The sequence below is a fragment of the Melozone crissalis genome, unplaced genomic scaffold (genome assembly GCF_028551555.1).
Source record: "Melozone crissalis strain CALT ecotype California unplaced genomic scaffold, PUWL_Pcris_2 ptg000334l_1, whole genome shotgun sequence".
Taxonomy (NCBI): domain Eukaryota; kingdom Metazoa; phylum Chordata; class Aves; order Passeriformes; family Passerellidae; genus Melozone; species Melozone crissalis.
The window spans coordinates 447,498-462,811 of NW_026536083.1; the positions used below are offsets into that span (position 1 = coordinate 447,498).

The 15,314-nt window shown below is 40.7% G+C and overlaps 1 protein-coding gene across 1 annotated transcript in view; it reads left to right on the forward strand.

Moving 5' to 3' along the window:
- The window catches only part of LOC128949952 (inositol polyphosphate 4-phosphatase type II-like), a gene marked incomplete at its 5' end in the record, with an annotated part of 97,044 nt that overhangs the window by 23,910 nt on the left and 57,820 nt on the right, over positions 1-15,314 (forward strand). The window contains 3 exons of the mRNA XM_054294845.1: positions 6,485-6,615; positions 9,655-9,759; positions 12,992-13,100. Of these exons, the coding sequence (XP_054150820.1) occupies positions 6,485-6,615; positions 9,655-9,759; positions 12,992-13,100 (345 nt within the window). The remainder of the gene's footprint in view (positions 1-6,484; positions 6,616-9,654; positions 9,760-12,991; positions 13,101-15,314) is intronic.

Sequence of the window (15,314 nt, forward strand, 5' to 3'; positions counted from 1 at the left end):
AGTTTTCACAGACGCGTCTGGAGCATCCCACAAGTCAGTAATGACTTGGAAAGATCCTCAGACTCAGCAGTGGGAGACTGATGTTGTTGTTGTGGAGGGCTCTCCACAAGTTGCTGAGTTGGACGCAGTCGTCAGGGCATTCCAGAGGTTCCCTGGGCCTTCTAATTTGGTTACAGATTCTGCATATGTCGCAGGTGTAGTGTCTCAAGCTGAGTCTGCGGTTCTTCAAGAGGTCACCAACAAAAGATTATTTGAGTTGCTTAACAGGCTCGTCGAGCTAGTCTCCCACCGCGAGCACCCTTTTTATGTTATGCATGTGAGATCACATACTGATCTGCCCGGGTTTATTGCGGAAGGCAACCGTTGTGCCGACTCTCTGGCCGCGGCTGCTGTTACGCAGGCCCCTCTCCCAGACGTGTTCGGCCAGGCTAAGATCAGTCACCAACTTTTCCATCAGAATGCGCCTGGCCTGGTCCGGCAGTTCAGTCTGACACAGGATCAGGCCAAGGCGATAGTGGCCACATGTCCCCAATGCCAACAAGATCAGATGCCTACTGTGGCCTCAGGGGCCAATCCCCGAGGTTTGGCGAGCTGCGAAGTGTGGCAGATGGACGTGACGCATGTCCCATCTTTTGGTCGATTGTGTTACGTCCATGTCTCAGTTGATACCTTCTCTGGGGCTATCTATGCTTCTGCCCACACAGGTGAAAAGGCAGCGGATGTGCAGAAGCATCTGCTTCAGGCATTCGCTGTCTTGGGCATCCTTAGGGCCCTAAAAACAGATAATGGCCCTGCGTATACCTCCAAGGAGCTGCGGAGCTTCCTGCAGCAATGGGGAGTAGTCCATACGACTGGCATCCCCTATTCCCCAACAGGCCAAGCCATGGTGGAGAGGGCCCACCAGAGCTTTAAGAAGATCTTATCCCGGCAACAACCGGCGATGAAGGTGGAGACCCCCCACGTCCAGCTGTCAAGGGCATTGTACACGCTTAACTTTCTAAATTGCTCTTTTGACAGCTAAAATCCTCCAGTGGTCCGGCACTTTGGCAGTCACCAGCAGCTGCAGCCTAAAGCCAGGCCACCGGTTCTTGTAAAAGATCCGGAGACCTGGCGGACGGAGGGCCCCTTTGACCTGGTGACCTGGGGGAGGGGATATGCCTGCGTGTCCACTCCCTCAGGCCCCAGGTGGATTCCATCTAAGTGGGTCAGGCCCTTCGTCCCGAAACAGAGGACTAAGAAGGAGGCAGTACCACAAGTCCGGCAAGCTTGTTGGCGTTGGCGGAGGAAACTACACCATCAATCTTTGTCTTTCTTTCCGGATCTTCCCCCAGTTACAGAAGAGCCCTCTCCTCCAGCTTCTCCTCCACCCCTTGACTTCCTATGTCATGTTTCCTCCCATTCACCCCCTGCTCCAGCTCTTACCCCCTGTATGTTTTACTTAAACTGGTTGTTTGGAGAAGAACCATTTTTGTGAATTCGTCATACTTTTACTATCTTATCTCATTTCAGTTACATCTCCCCCATGGCCCCCGTTTCAACATCGCTGACTCCCATCCCTAGCCTGCTAATGGCGATCATGACGACCTGCGGACTCCTTTTGCCACCTTCGGAGCCGTGGGTCATCCCCCAGCGGAAAGTCAACGTCTGGCGTGCCTTGGCTCAATCGTTAGGACAGGACAGTATATGCCTAGACACCGGCGCAGCAGAGGACCCGATGTCGCCTTGTGGGGATCCCTTTCTCTCCAGGCGAGTTTCTCCCTGCCTTCTAAAGTGCCTTTAATGCTATCCTAGCCCAGAGCCTCACTATCCTCCCCAGTTGTGATTCCTCCAACGCCTGGAGAGACGGAGTGAGCAGGTTAGATCCTGCACCCTCCGAGCCCACAGAGTTACATTTCCTCGGTTCGACCAATGCATCAATTTGCTTTCAGTTTGATTATACAATCACCCCCGTCGAGAGGGGTAGTGAGGTAGTGCTACAGTCCAAGTTAGAATACCAAGCTAAGCAGTGGTGTAAGGCTGTCCTAAAGATCCTCGGCCCCACCACTACCAGACGGACCCCTTACTCCCTTCCCCGAGGCGTGTTTTTAATTGTGGCGACCGGGCGTGGGCAGGCATCCCCTCTGGCCTGGTCGGAAGGGCCGTGCACTTTTGGCCGGCTGACACTGTTTACCCCCAACGTCACTCAAATTATCAATTGGAAGAAGACAAACATCACATCTAAATTGGCTAGACCTAAAAGAGATCTCAAGGATCTCATTGAGGATTGTGATGATGAAATTACTCATTGGTCACACTCAAAATCCGTCGCCTTTACCATCTTGTTGCCTTGGGTATCGGTGGCGAAGGCTCTAGGTGAATTGGGCTGTCTAGAGTGTTGGGTGGCTAAACAAGCAAATTTTACTTCGGCCGCGCTCTACGACCTCCTCACAGACGAGGAAATAACAAGGAAGGCGACACTCCAAAACAGAGCAGCAATAGATTTTCTATTGCTGCTCCATCATCATCACTGTGAGGAGTTTGAGGGCCTCTGCTGCCTGAACCTATCCTCTCGAGCCGAGGACGCCAGACATTCCATCAAGAGGCTGCAAGACCTTGACCATCAGGTCAAGCAAGAAACCTCTGACTGGCTGGGGGACATTTTCAAGGGTTGGGGCCTCAGCGGGTGGGCCGGTTCCATAATAGAATCTGTTTGCAAGGTTGTTCTGAGTTAATTAGTACTTTTAGTTTTCACTATTTTGATCCGCGGTTTGGTCCAGAGACTAATGGTCAGAGATACCTCAGCATCTGTCAACCATGCCGCAGTCCCGTCGGACAAGCCCATCGAGCTGGAAGACCTCTCCTCGGAGGCCGAAGAAGCTACAGATGAGGAAGGGGCGACCGCACCGTCCTTCGACCACCCAGGGGCGGGCGGATTCCAGCTCGAAGAAAGCGAGGCCTGGCCGGACCAGCCGCGAGATCCTGAATTTTAAGTTTCTGTGGACTTCCCGTTCTTTTTATTTTATTTGTTAAGAAACGGGGAGATGTTGTAGTGTGTTTTTAAGTTTCTTGTTTTGTTCCCCCATTTTAGGTATTATTCTCTCCCTGTTCTTTGTAAGATGGTTCTTCCCCCTCCAGTTTTCCCGCCACAGAGTCTTTGGCAGTTATGTTACCACGGTTACCGCTGTCCCCCTTATTTGTCAATCTCTCAAGTTACATAACTGCTCCTCCCTTATCCCACCATATAAGTAAAGTTTTCCTCCTCCCTGGGCCCAGTCAATCACCCCCCACTCCTCCCTGCTTTTGAGAACATTCTTCTCTCTGGGGGTCATAGTTGGCTGGCGTCCCAGGGCCCCTCCTTATAGGATAAGTTCTTGTGTCAGTTTTCTTATGTACCTCCCCACATGTTCCCCTATTGGTTAGCTGGGCTTCCCCTCCCGTCTCCACCCCTTCCCTGTAAAACTCTGTCTCCCCCCCGTGTTCGGGGCCATTTTTGCTGTGGGTTTTTCCACCTGTTGGTTTGCCCTGTGCTGCATGTGGGCTCTTCAATAAACCGACGTTTTACCCCCAGCAAGTGGTCGCCTCCTCTCTCGTCTCGTCCAGCGCGAACCCAAGTCCGCAATCCAGCCCAGCCCGAGGCCAGGACGCCAAGGGGGGCTGGCCTCAGATGCGCAGGGGCGTCGGCCGCTTTACCCCTTCAGCTAGCCGGACTTAGGGCCGTGTACGCCCTCGCGCACTGATGTTTTGCAAAAGTAGATTTCAGAAGCTCATTTTGCTTAGCGGAGGCCAAAATCACTTAGTCTTCTAGGTTTTGAATTTGTCATGTTTGCTTTACTAGGAAACACATCATTAGATTTTTGAAGCTGTATGTATAAAAAATTGCTACTTGGCCTTCATACAGCATTTTCAGCTTATGTGCTTTTTAATAGCACAATTGTTGTTTGACACAGTTACTGGTTGAAGTGGATTTTTAAAGTTATTCAATGAAATAAGTTAACATTAAAGTATTAAAATATTATTAAAAATTTCAACAATTGTATTAGTGTGAACTGTAAACTTTTTCAAAAATGGAAAATATTATGGTTTTTCCACTCTGTGTACTTTTAGAAAAGGCCTTTCATGTAATAATAATAAAGCTTGGTACTGTGGAGTATTGTTGATGGAGTTTAGATATAGAAAAGACAACTCTTTTTTCATTCATAACTCAGAATTTTATGGAGTCAACAACAGCAGTGATAAACTGTAAAAAGACCACGAGACATAAATCCAATTTAAATGCTCTGTCTTCTATAATTTCATTAGAAAAAGAAATAGATATAAAGTGAGGCTATGAGACTGTTTTCTATGGAAGTGTCTGCCATATAATCCTGTTTTCTGATGGTTTTGATTTTGCTGGAGTTTAAAATGCAAATAAATTCAGAAATCGTAGTCTTTAAAATTTCCACGCTGTGTATGCTCTAGATTGCTATAGCGCTGTACTCTCACTTTAAGCATTGTTGATGTGTCTTTTTTTGCCACATATTGAAGACTGAATTTTTACTTCATTGATTTGTACATGTTTCTGAGGAGAAACAAATACCAACCTTGTCACCAGTAATGGGGACAGGATTTGATATTTCTTGAAGACCTATTAAAATTAATATTCCCATTGCTATTGATGTCAGTGGAGTTAACTCTCAAACTTCAGTTTGAGACCAGCAGCTCCAGGCATGAGCTTAGATGGAGGCAGGGATGTAGTTCTTGGATAGAATACTCTATTCCTATACAGAAGGAGTAGTAAAGTTTTGGAAGCCAGCCAGGTCCAAACATTGTTGCTAAAACTATTAAATCAGACACCATAAATATTAAGGGCCAAAACATTATCGCTGCACATAAACAAAATTGCATACCCTGACAAATTTTACACATTTTGCTGAGAAGGAAGCCCTAAGATTTTAATTGAAAGGGAACCTCATGTTATACTGCTAAAAACTGGCAAAGAAAATGGTCCCTGAGAATGTTTGGTTTATCCTCTCAAATCCCTTCGTGACAGATTGTTCTTATGCTACAGCATTACCAGTTTGTATTGCTGGAGGAAAGTTTAATTGGTTCAGCTTCAGGAGCAATTAAATGGCAGAAAGTAATAATATCGTTAACATAGACTGTCAGCAAGTCCATGTGTTGTGTCTTTGTTTCCATGTTGATATTTTCAAGAACATGTACAAATGCAATGCTTTAATTCCGCTTCCAGTGCAGTCTCTCTGGTTTTGATTGTCACCTACACCAGGAGCAGAGGTCTGCCTATGGAGCTTGTTCTGACTGCACTGCTCACACTAATGCAAAGCTAATAATGATGGGGAAAGCACCACCAGTGTGTTGCTGTTCCATTTAAGAAGTCATTTTAAGGCTTTTTTGACTAATGGTCAGATCTGCTGCTCACATAAGTGAGCTCTGTGTTCCTGCGCTGCAAGCTCACTGGTCCTTTCCTCCCTCTTTCCACCTCTTCTACCCTATTTTTGCTTTTTCTTACATAATTTTTCTGTATGCAAGAACTGTCTTCTGGAAGACTTTTTGGAGACTTCCAAGAATTACAGTGGAACACTCTTCTTGATGCTCCAAGGAAAATAATGAAAACTGGTTGTGTTGCAAACATTTTCTCCTGTTAAATTCCAGATGTTTGAAGACTGACTGAAGATCTTTTATTTGCCTTAAAAGCAGGTCCCACAAAATGGCTTTGGGAGAGATACAGGAGAAACTTCCTCTGCAAGAGGAAAAACCGAACAGAAAGCCCAAAATACTAAGCTTGTTTGTGCAGGAAATTCAGATGATCTCTATTTCACTCAGGTCAGCTCTCAGGAGTGTACAGGAAACTGATAATTTACTAAAGGATTTCCTTTTGGATTTCCAGTGACCTGTTTGGTTACCACAGCAGTACTTTTTTGACCTGATGAACACTGGACATGACATTTTAGGGAGCAGGTGTTGGGATTTTTTGTGTATATTTTGTTTTGAATCCTGAAGAAATGTGGTGAGAGCTGATGTGTTGATTAAACTGAATTTGTAGAAACACTGCTAGAAATATGTGTTTATGAAATGTTTATGAAAGTATACAAAGAGTAGTGCATCAAAACAACCATACTGAAAGTTTTGCAGGAAAAAGAAACTTTATATTCTTTCCAATGTTGTTTAATATCTCTTGAGATAAAGTTACTTGCTCTGAGCACAACTCTCTGGAGCCTGGAAGCCTTCTTTCCTTCATGAAAGAAGTGGTATTTCATTTTGAAGGTTACTGCATTTATACCAGATGAGTTTTGAGCACAAAAGTTACTGCATTATCTACTGACATAATTTATTGTTTACTTGTAAAAGAGAGATGAAAAGCAGATCTCACAAGCAGTCCGAAAACGGATTTTATTTCAATTAGAAATCTTTCTGATGTTTTGTAGCAAACTTGTTTTAGATTAATTTGGATGAACCTTGATAGATTAATGAGTTAATTAGCGCCTTCCCTTTTTGCTTTTTGGTACAGGAATCAGGAGCTTAAAGACCTGGGAGAGCTTGCTCCTCACTGGGACAACATGCGCAAAAGTGTAATTGCTCACTGTGATCAGTTGCTGAGCATGTACCAGGACACTCTGGCAGAGCTTGGGAAGCATACAGGTGGGAATCTGTGATTTTATCTGGAACCTTTCAGAGCTTACTAGATTGTTAGCTATAAAATACTGGCATATTCAGTGGGAATAAAATACATAAAAATCTTAGAATCAAAGGATGGTTTGGATTGGAAGGGACCTTAAAGATTATCAAGTTCTAGCCCACCTGGACCAGGTTACTCAAACTCCCATCCAGCCTGGCCTTGAATACTTCCAGCAATGGGGCATCCCCAACTCCTCTGGGCAGCCTGTTCCAGTGTCTCACCTCCCTCCACATTAAAGAATTTCTTCCTTATGTCTAATCCAGATCTCCTCATTTAAGTTTGAATCCCCTTGTCCTGTCATCACATGATCTTGTAGAAAGTCCCGCTCCAGCTTTTATTGTAAGCTCCCTCCAGGTACTGAGGCAGTAAGGTTGCAATTGCATCAGCCTGAAATCTCTTTCCCAAGCTGAACTGTTCCAATCAGCATCTCTGTGGCCTCCTCTGGACTCACTCCAGCAGGTCTGTGTCCCTCCTGCGCTGGGAGCCCAGAGCTGGATGCAGAGATCTTGGTCACAGAAAAGGAGAAATCCGATTTGAGTGTATTAAAAAAAACCAGTCTCTAACTGAAAGTCACCTTTTTGAAAGCAGTCGGTCAGCTGCTTAAATATTTGGTGGGGGAAAAAGCTCTTGTGTTGCACTAAATGTTGTATAATTATTTCCATTTTGTTGGCAGAAGTGACGTTTCTTGTATTTATGATTGTTTGTCATCATCAGAATATCCCAGTTCCAATTTTGGCATCTACTGTCTAGCCCAGTATGGCACTTCCTGATTCTGTTTTAAATAGTATCTATATGTATTTTCAATCTTTGCCTAATTAATCTTGAAAGCGCTCCATAAAGTGTCGTAAACAAGCCAATAAATACAGATAATGACAGATCCAATGTAATAATTATAACATTCAGGAAGATATTGAGGGGACATTTTGAGATTTTAAAAAACAGACAATATAATCTCTTAAACATAAACCCTGCAAGACCTGTGTTGTGCAAAGTGGCTTTCTAAAGGGTTTATAATGTTAAAGGACCCATCTTAATTGGGTCTTGAGAGAAATAATGTGGTCCTGGGAAACTGAGGTCATCCGGGAGGAGCAAATCAGCACATGTAAAAGAGAAAGGGACATTAATCAGAAAACAAAGCAGTCTAATACAAGATTGTATACAAGATCAGAAAAGCGAGCCAGACATAGATTTGATTTAATACTGTAGTTGAACAAATAGTTCCGTTGGGAGCACGTTGAAATTCAAGTACTTCTGAAGTAGAAATTGCTAAGATTAGGGATGTGAGTACAATTTTAATTCAGACTTTTCAGGTCAACATATTTCAAGGCATGCCAAAAACCATTTTGCTGTTCAGTGTAGCCAGTGCAGGTGTCTTTCTTCATCCTAAAACATCGCCTGAGTTTGTGTTGAATTGTTCAGAAGGGCAGATGGCACCTGCAAATAAAATTTCCCCAAAATATGCTCATGCTTCCCCAGCACAATAATCTCACGTTGGGCTTTTTGAGTGATACCCACTTGAACTCAACCAAACTATTTGGGAATTTAGTGGAGAAGGCTGTTAGGAGACCACCTAATTTCTTTTTGAAGTTGAGAGATTGCTGTGGAAGTATGAGGAAGCTACATTAGTGTTAGACAGCAATTTTGGTTTACCAGCATATTTATTGAAAATGGATGTTTAAGAAAGTTAAAACTATTTCAGATTTGAGTTGTTTTGGCAAACACTTTTATCCTCAGTTATGGGAGAATTTGAGAGAATGTAAAGCATTTTATTGTAAGGAAATATACCAGGAAGATATAAGTGTTAGGAAACAAAAAGCCCAGTAATTTCAGGTAACTCTAAAGCACAGATTTGGTGATATTGGGAGGGAGTGGAACTTTGAAAATTATTTGTTTGTTTCAATCTGCATCATGGGATTTCCTGTCTAATCTAAAATTTTGACTCCTGGCTGTGCTCTTCATCTGTATTAAATTATAATTTAAAGTTCCTAACTTAGGGAGCAGCCTGAGCATGCTTGGCTGGTCTGGAGCATCGTTGGTGCCCTCTGGCAGAGTGGTTTATATTGGGAGGCTCAGTGCTCAGTCCTGTGGCAGTTTCAACAGATAAACACTAGCAAGTCTTGATTGGGCAAGCAAAAAACAATTTAAAATATTTTCTTTATCTTTTTATGTGTTTGCTTCAAAAAAAGGCTGAACCTTGGCAAAACTTATTTAAAAATTCCATCTGAGTGAGAGGAATTTTAGTTCTAGTAATTAATAGTTGGCGAAATGATAGAATGTTGGAAAAGTGGCCTAGGTGAACGTTGGGCTGCCTGAGTTAGAAGACAAGGCCACCTCTCTTTCCTAATCTACACCCTTTTATTTTATACAGATTCTGTATTAAATGTGTTCAGGTAAATTATATTTTAATGCTGTCGGACTTTAATTATTTTTCTTTACGCTACCAAAAAACTACTCAAATTCTAATGTTTTGGAAATATACAGCCATATTAATTTGTTTTGTTTTGTTTTTCCAAGGCATCATGCCTCCTCTGAACAAATATATAGCTTTTCTTAAGATAGTTTGTGTTTCTTTATTTGACCTTTCTAGGAAGAACGCATAGCCTATTCAATACAATACTTTTCTTCAAAGAAAATAATCTTACTTGGAAAAATGCAGTGCCATCATAGCTCTGTAACCTCGCAGTTTTAGCACAGAATATACACAATGCACATTAACTGCTGCGTTGTCTCCAGCAGACTACAGACTGATTTCAGACAGCAGGGAAGAGTATCTGTCTCCCAGAATAAAACAGTTAGATTGCTCTGTGAATTAAATGCTGCTTTGCTGCTTCCAGTATGGATACATGCTGAGACTCAGTGAACATTTCATCTCCTAATATATAATTATCCATTGAAGGTAAATTAAAGACAACTCCTCACATACAAGTATTGTCTCCCTTTAAAAGGAATACAAAAACATCTGGGTGGTTAAGACAATGATTCTTTAAACTTTTGTTTTTCAGGTTCTTCCTTTAAATCAAGCTGTAGCAAAGGAGAAAAAACACTAGAATTCATCCCAATAAATCTTCATCTGCAAAGAATGCATGTGCATAGTCCTCGATTGAAAGGTAAAGAAATTCCCCAAGTATGACTAAGTGTGCTTTGAAACACAGTTTCACTGAAATCTAGAAATCACATCCAAAGTCAAAGCTCTGCAAGGAATTTCCCTGCCTCGTCTTCTGATGCCACAAGTTGTGGACAATTACTGCACATCTTGGAAAACTAGGGGCTGGTTAACTAAATTTCTTCCAAGTTCTTTTCTAAAAACAGATTCCAAGAATGTGCTCATGTTGTTCCTATGACACTTCAAGCAAATAAGTAAATGGAGAATATGTGCTATTTTGGCTCAGTGTTGAGTGAAAATACTGCAAACTTCCAACATCTCCTGGAAAGGGGGATAACTTTCTCTAACATGGTCTGTGGTTCTTTTTAACACAGAATTCTGTTGTTGCCACTTGCATATGATTTTAGCAGCTTCCTTTACAGATCAAAGATCATATTGATACATATATATGACCAAATGGCACAGTGAATAATTTGTTGATCAATTGAGATCTGATAAATTTGCTGTAACTACAAACACAGAAATTACATTCTGATATGGTTTTTGCCTTATTAATACACTCTGCATCTAAGATTGTAAAACAGGAAATAAAAACAGTGGTAAATTTCCTGTTTTGTACTGTGTGAGTATACATCCACTTCTAAATTGGGACACAGGGGCTTCCAATTATCTGTTAGATACTTGTTGGTTCAATATTTTGTTATTTGTTTTACTAAAAAACTGTGCCTCCAAATATTTCAACAAGATGGGGATTTATAGTGACATAATGTGATAACACAGATTTTAATTTAATGTTTTCAAGTTAATTAATTAACTGAAAAGGATTTTTAGGTTTGTAATGGGGGCCAGAAGCTTAACGTTGTCTTTTCAACAAAACCTCTTTGTGAACAGGACACTGTTCTATTTGCTAAATAAAAAGAGAATTTGAGTGAAATCTGTGACTTACTTAAGCACCCACAACTTTTACAGTACTGGAGTTTTGTTTTGCTTTTTAATGAATTTTCTCCCTTCTTCTCCAAAACCATTTTGCTTTGCACACATCATTAATTGATAATCAAAAAGAGTACAGGAAGAGATAAATGTTAGAATTGTTCTAGTTGTCTTCCAAATTTGGATCTTCAAATTATAAAACTCTGCCTCTGTTAGTTAACTGATGTTCTTCCCTGTGTCTTGTATTAGATATATGCAGGCTAAGCAGTTTGCAGCAATTGCTAATTGATCTGGAATAGGCAGCACTTCGATATGAAGTTGGTCTTTCTCAGCTCATGCTTTGCTTGGCATATATCAAAGGACACCTGGAATATAACCAGGAGAATGATACTGGAAGGGGAAGAATAAAAATTCATGGAGGTGGCATTTAAACAAGCTAATGATCCATGGAGGTGTCATTAGCCCTTACACTATCAGATATCTTAATTTTGGGAATGCAAGATAGGTTTTTATCCCATCTATTGTATATACACATTGGTATGTGGGTTTTTTTGTGTTTGACATGTATAATAATAGGTTTGCTTTTCCTGAACTTTTGTTTGGGTTGTCATTGAGTACTGAAATGGAAGAGAAAGTGTGCTTAAGCTTTCAGTAGGAGTAGCTTTGAGGAAAAATACTGTTTTCCTATGGGTCAATGGTATCCTTATCCATTTGATAAACCCCACATTGTGCTCTGTTCATCATACTAGAGAACTTAAATCTGTATATTGACATAGCTTTGCTTTTGTTTCTGTTTGCAATATGTGCTTGTTTTAAATAGATTTGGTGAACTGAAGTGGTTTTTGTTTTGCATCTGGCCAGTTTAAGACACTGACTGCCTCCTCCTCCTCCTTATTGTCAAGTATCAGTGGAGTCCTAATAGCTGAAGAATATGTATTAGTGATAATCTGTATAAAGACCTAAAAGAATGGGCTATTTAAGAACCTTGAGGCTCACCTTAGGCAAATGAAATTATGTCACTTCTCCTTTTAAGTGGATATTGAAGAGTCACCAACTCATTAGAGCTCAAATCAATTTGAGCAAATGTGTTCTGAGATTCAGCTCAGGAAGTAAGGCATAGTTCATTAACTGTGAATCATTTGTACAGTGCTCATGCTTCTGGGCATATTTATCATCACAATGCAAGTTCTATTTTAGGAGAGGTCTAGATTTTAATTTACATGGGAAACTTCTTTGAGGAATAAAACAGTTCTCAAAAAACATCCTGTAACGTTTCCTTTAGAAATGCATTTTAAAGATGAGGCATTCGGAACTGCACTTTTGTACCTCCAGTAAGTTCAGGTACAAAACAGGTACTTACTGTAAATGTAAATTTTTAAACTTAGAAAAAAATAGTTATGTGGTGTGGGATGTAATTAAATCTTCATCTCCACCCTGAGAATCAATCACGAGCTCTTTGAAAAATGATGTTTCACCTCCAGTTCTGTAAGCATATATCCACAAAAAGAATTCATCCCCTATGTCATAAGGCACCAGGTATATACAGAAAGAGACAACAGATTGTTTTCTCAGCAAGCATTTCATTAGTATGATTTATTTCCTATTCTGGTAGCTTCTCAACTGACTTTGTGTTTATAAACATATATAAGAAGTGTATATCCTAGAGCAGGGCTCACCAATTCAGCATTAAACACCATTATATCTGAAAGTACAGTAGCATTACATCCGAACAAATTGAAGCTAGAAAAGGAATAGGGATTTTTACTAGCCTAATTGACTTCTCTGGGAATGCAGTGAGTTTGTTGTCATTTGAAATCTTTTAATCAAGATTAGATGCCTAAACAAAGAGATGCCTTCACTCAACCAAGAGACAAGCTTGATGCAGGAATTATTAGCTGTGATTCAGTAGTCTCTATTATTCAGTCAGACTATTCCATCAAAATGGTCTCTTTTGACTCTAAAATGCTTGAACATGACTACAAGTTAAATAATGAAAGGGGCAATAGAGTGGAATACGCAATGGGCCAATTTACTTGTCAGCTTTGTAAACTGCAGAGCTGGAATATTCTTCTACTCAGTGGCACATAATTTACATATAGCCATAAATCAAATGAACTTTTTAAAGTGTGCAGTGGCTGTATAGAAAGATTGATTAGCTCTTGGGCCTTCTTGGGACATGGATTATCAATTATTCCCTGGAAATTATATAGACTTGTCCTTACTTTTTGTGGAATAGATGTCATAGTGTTTCCATGATTTAGGGATAGAAGCATTCAGATGTCTGTGTTCCTCTGTTCCCATTCCAGATGCTCTGTATGATGTTATCACTGTGGGAGCCCCAGAAGCACATTTCCAAGGATTTAAGAATGGTGGTCTCCGGAAACTGCTGAGTAAATTTGAGGCTGAAAGACGAAAGTAAGTATTCTTTCCAGCAGCTGGGAAAATACCATTAAGGTTGCATTAAAATGCTATAAGCTCACTGAATAACAAAACAGTTTATCCTGCTGAATGAATGGAAGATTAAAATCTGGTAGGATTGAACACTGCATTCATAAAATATTCCCCTTTTTTCCCCTGCTTTGATGAAAATTGAAACACGCTCTACTTCTTGTGTTAAGACCAATTTTGAGTAAACACAGGAAATTACCTCAAGCTGTGCTGCAGGGTGTTCAGGTTGGGAGGATTTCTTCATGTAAAGGGTTTTTGTGCATTGGGACTTGTGGTGGAGTCATCATCCCTGGAAGTGCTCAAGAAAAGGCAGGACTCGGCACTCGGTGCTGCGGTTTAGTTGATATGGGGGTTGTTCTGTCAAAGGTTGGACTCGATGATCTTGGAGGTCCTCTGCAACCTTAATGGTTCAAAATTATGATTTTTTTTCCTTGTATTTTAGGAAGCTGGAGGTATATCAGTACTTGAAAACCTGCTGTTCAGAATGAGCGATCTCTTTGGCAATTCTTGTGCTAAGAGGAATGTATCTGTAGACAATTTTTAAATACAGAAATTGTAACTTAAGGTAGCAGCTTTATTTCTGACAGGCCTGGGTGTATGCTAAGGTAGAAGTATTTTTAGTACGCTGTGAAAAAACAAACTACTCTTATTCTTCAGAAAGCCAAAATAAGACTAATCAAAAATAAAGGTTTCAGTTTATTGTGGAGCTCAAATGCTTTGTTCACTGTTGAACATGCGCCAAAGTGTTAGTCACATCTTTTCCTAAGAATTGGATGTATTTGTGTTTGTTGCTGTGGCTGTTCAGATTTTTTCAGTAGTTGTGACTGCTCAGTGCTCCAGCTGATGGTGCCAACTGCAGTGTTACAGCATTCCAAAGGGAAAGCAGGGAGGGAGTGCTCTGATCTAAATTACCATGACAGTCCACAGCAAATTAATTCCATTATAGTCAATGCTCAAAAAAGTTTCATGGATAAAATATCATAGAGAATAAAAGGGAAATTATTCAATTCTTCTGTTGACTTCTAGGTTGAATAGGAGCTGGCATTAATATTAACATCAAACAAAACCCAGCAGATCTAGTTGCTTTGAAAGCTGTATTATTGAGGGGGTCTTGCTTGCCCTACACAGTATAAAAACCCTGTTAAATCTTCAAAAAGCTTTCATTTCCCTGACCACCTCTGATGCTGAAACCTGCCAATGAAACACGTACATCATGTTGATCACATAAGACGCATCGAGAAACTCGGTGTTAATATTCTGCTGTCAGCAAACTGGTATGGGCAGCCTCATCCCCATCATATGAGGGCCTAGAAAGTACATGTTTTCTGTTGAAGAAAATGTCTGAAGACACTTCTTAAAGTATTTTCTCCTTTACTATCTGATTAATGCAGTTGCAATAGTGATTTGTGGGTTTTTATCATAAAAATTTATAACTGAAGCCGCTAGATATAAATAATATAATAGACATAATCCTTTAAAGTTATATGATATAAAGTAGCATTACAGTTCTCACAGTGCTCACCTTTCAGAAAATGAACCATTTCTTACTACATTCTCAATCTTATAATGGACAAATTTATTTCACTCTGGCGACAACAGTGCTACTTTGCATGCACCTGTTTATTTTGCTGGATAAAGGTGTTTTGAGGACACCTTGTGTCCCCCGGGGCACCTTCTGCAATTTGAATTTCCTGTTTTATGATGGGGCTAGATTTTCTGAAGATTTTGTTGAAGGAAGAAGTGACACCTTGCGATATCAGTCAGAATACAGAACGAACAGGAAAAATGCAGATTCAGCAGCTGTTTTCTCTAGGCTAACTGAGCTGAAGACCTAATGCAGGACGTGGGAAGAGACTAGTTCTCAGCCAATCCTAGCAGCTGTCAAGATGTGACAGAATTGCCTTGCGTGTTTTTGACCTTCAGTCTGATTATTAGAGCAGTTTATCAAAATATTCAACAGTGTCAGCATATTGCAATATATTTCTTGCGCAGTCTTAGACTTGTGGAATTTGCAGACAAAGAGAAACAGTTATCTGGTAGCATTTGCAGTTGCAAAACAAAAACAAGACTGAGACATATGTTTTGTGAAAGTTTATCAAGCAGAAGAATGTGGAAAATGTGTATGTGAAGATAGTTCTGGCGTCTTTTCTATTACACAGAATATCAATCTTTGTGCAGACA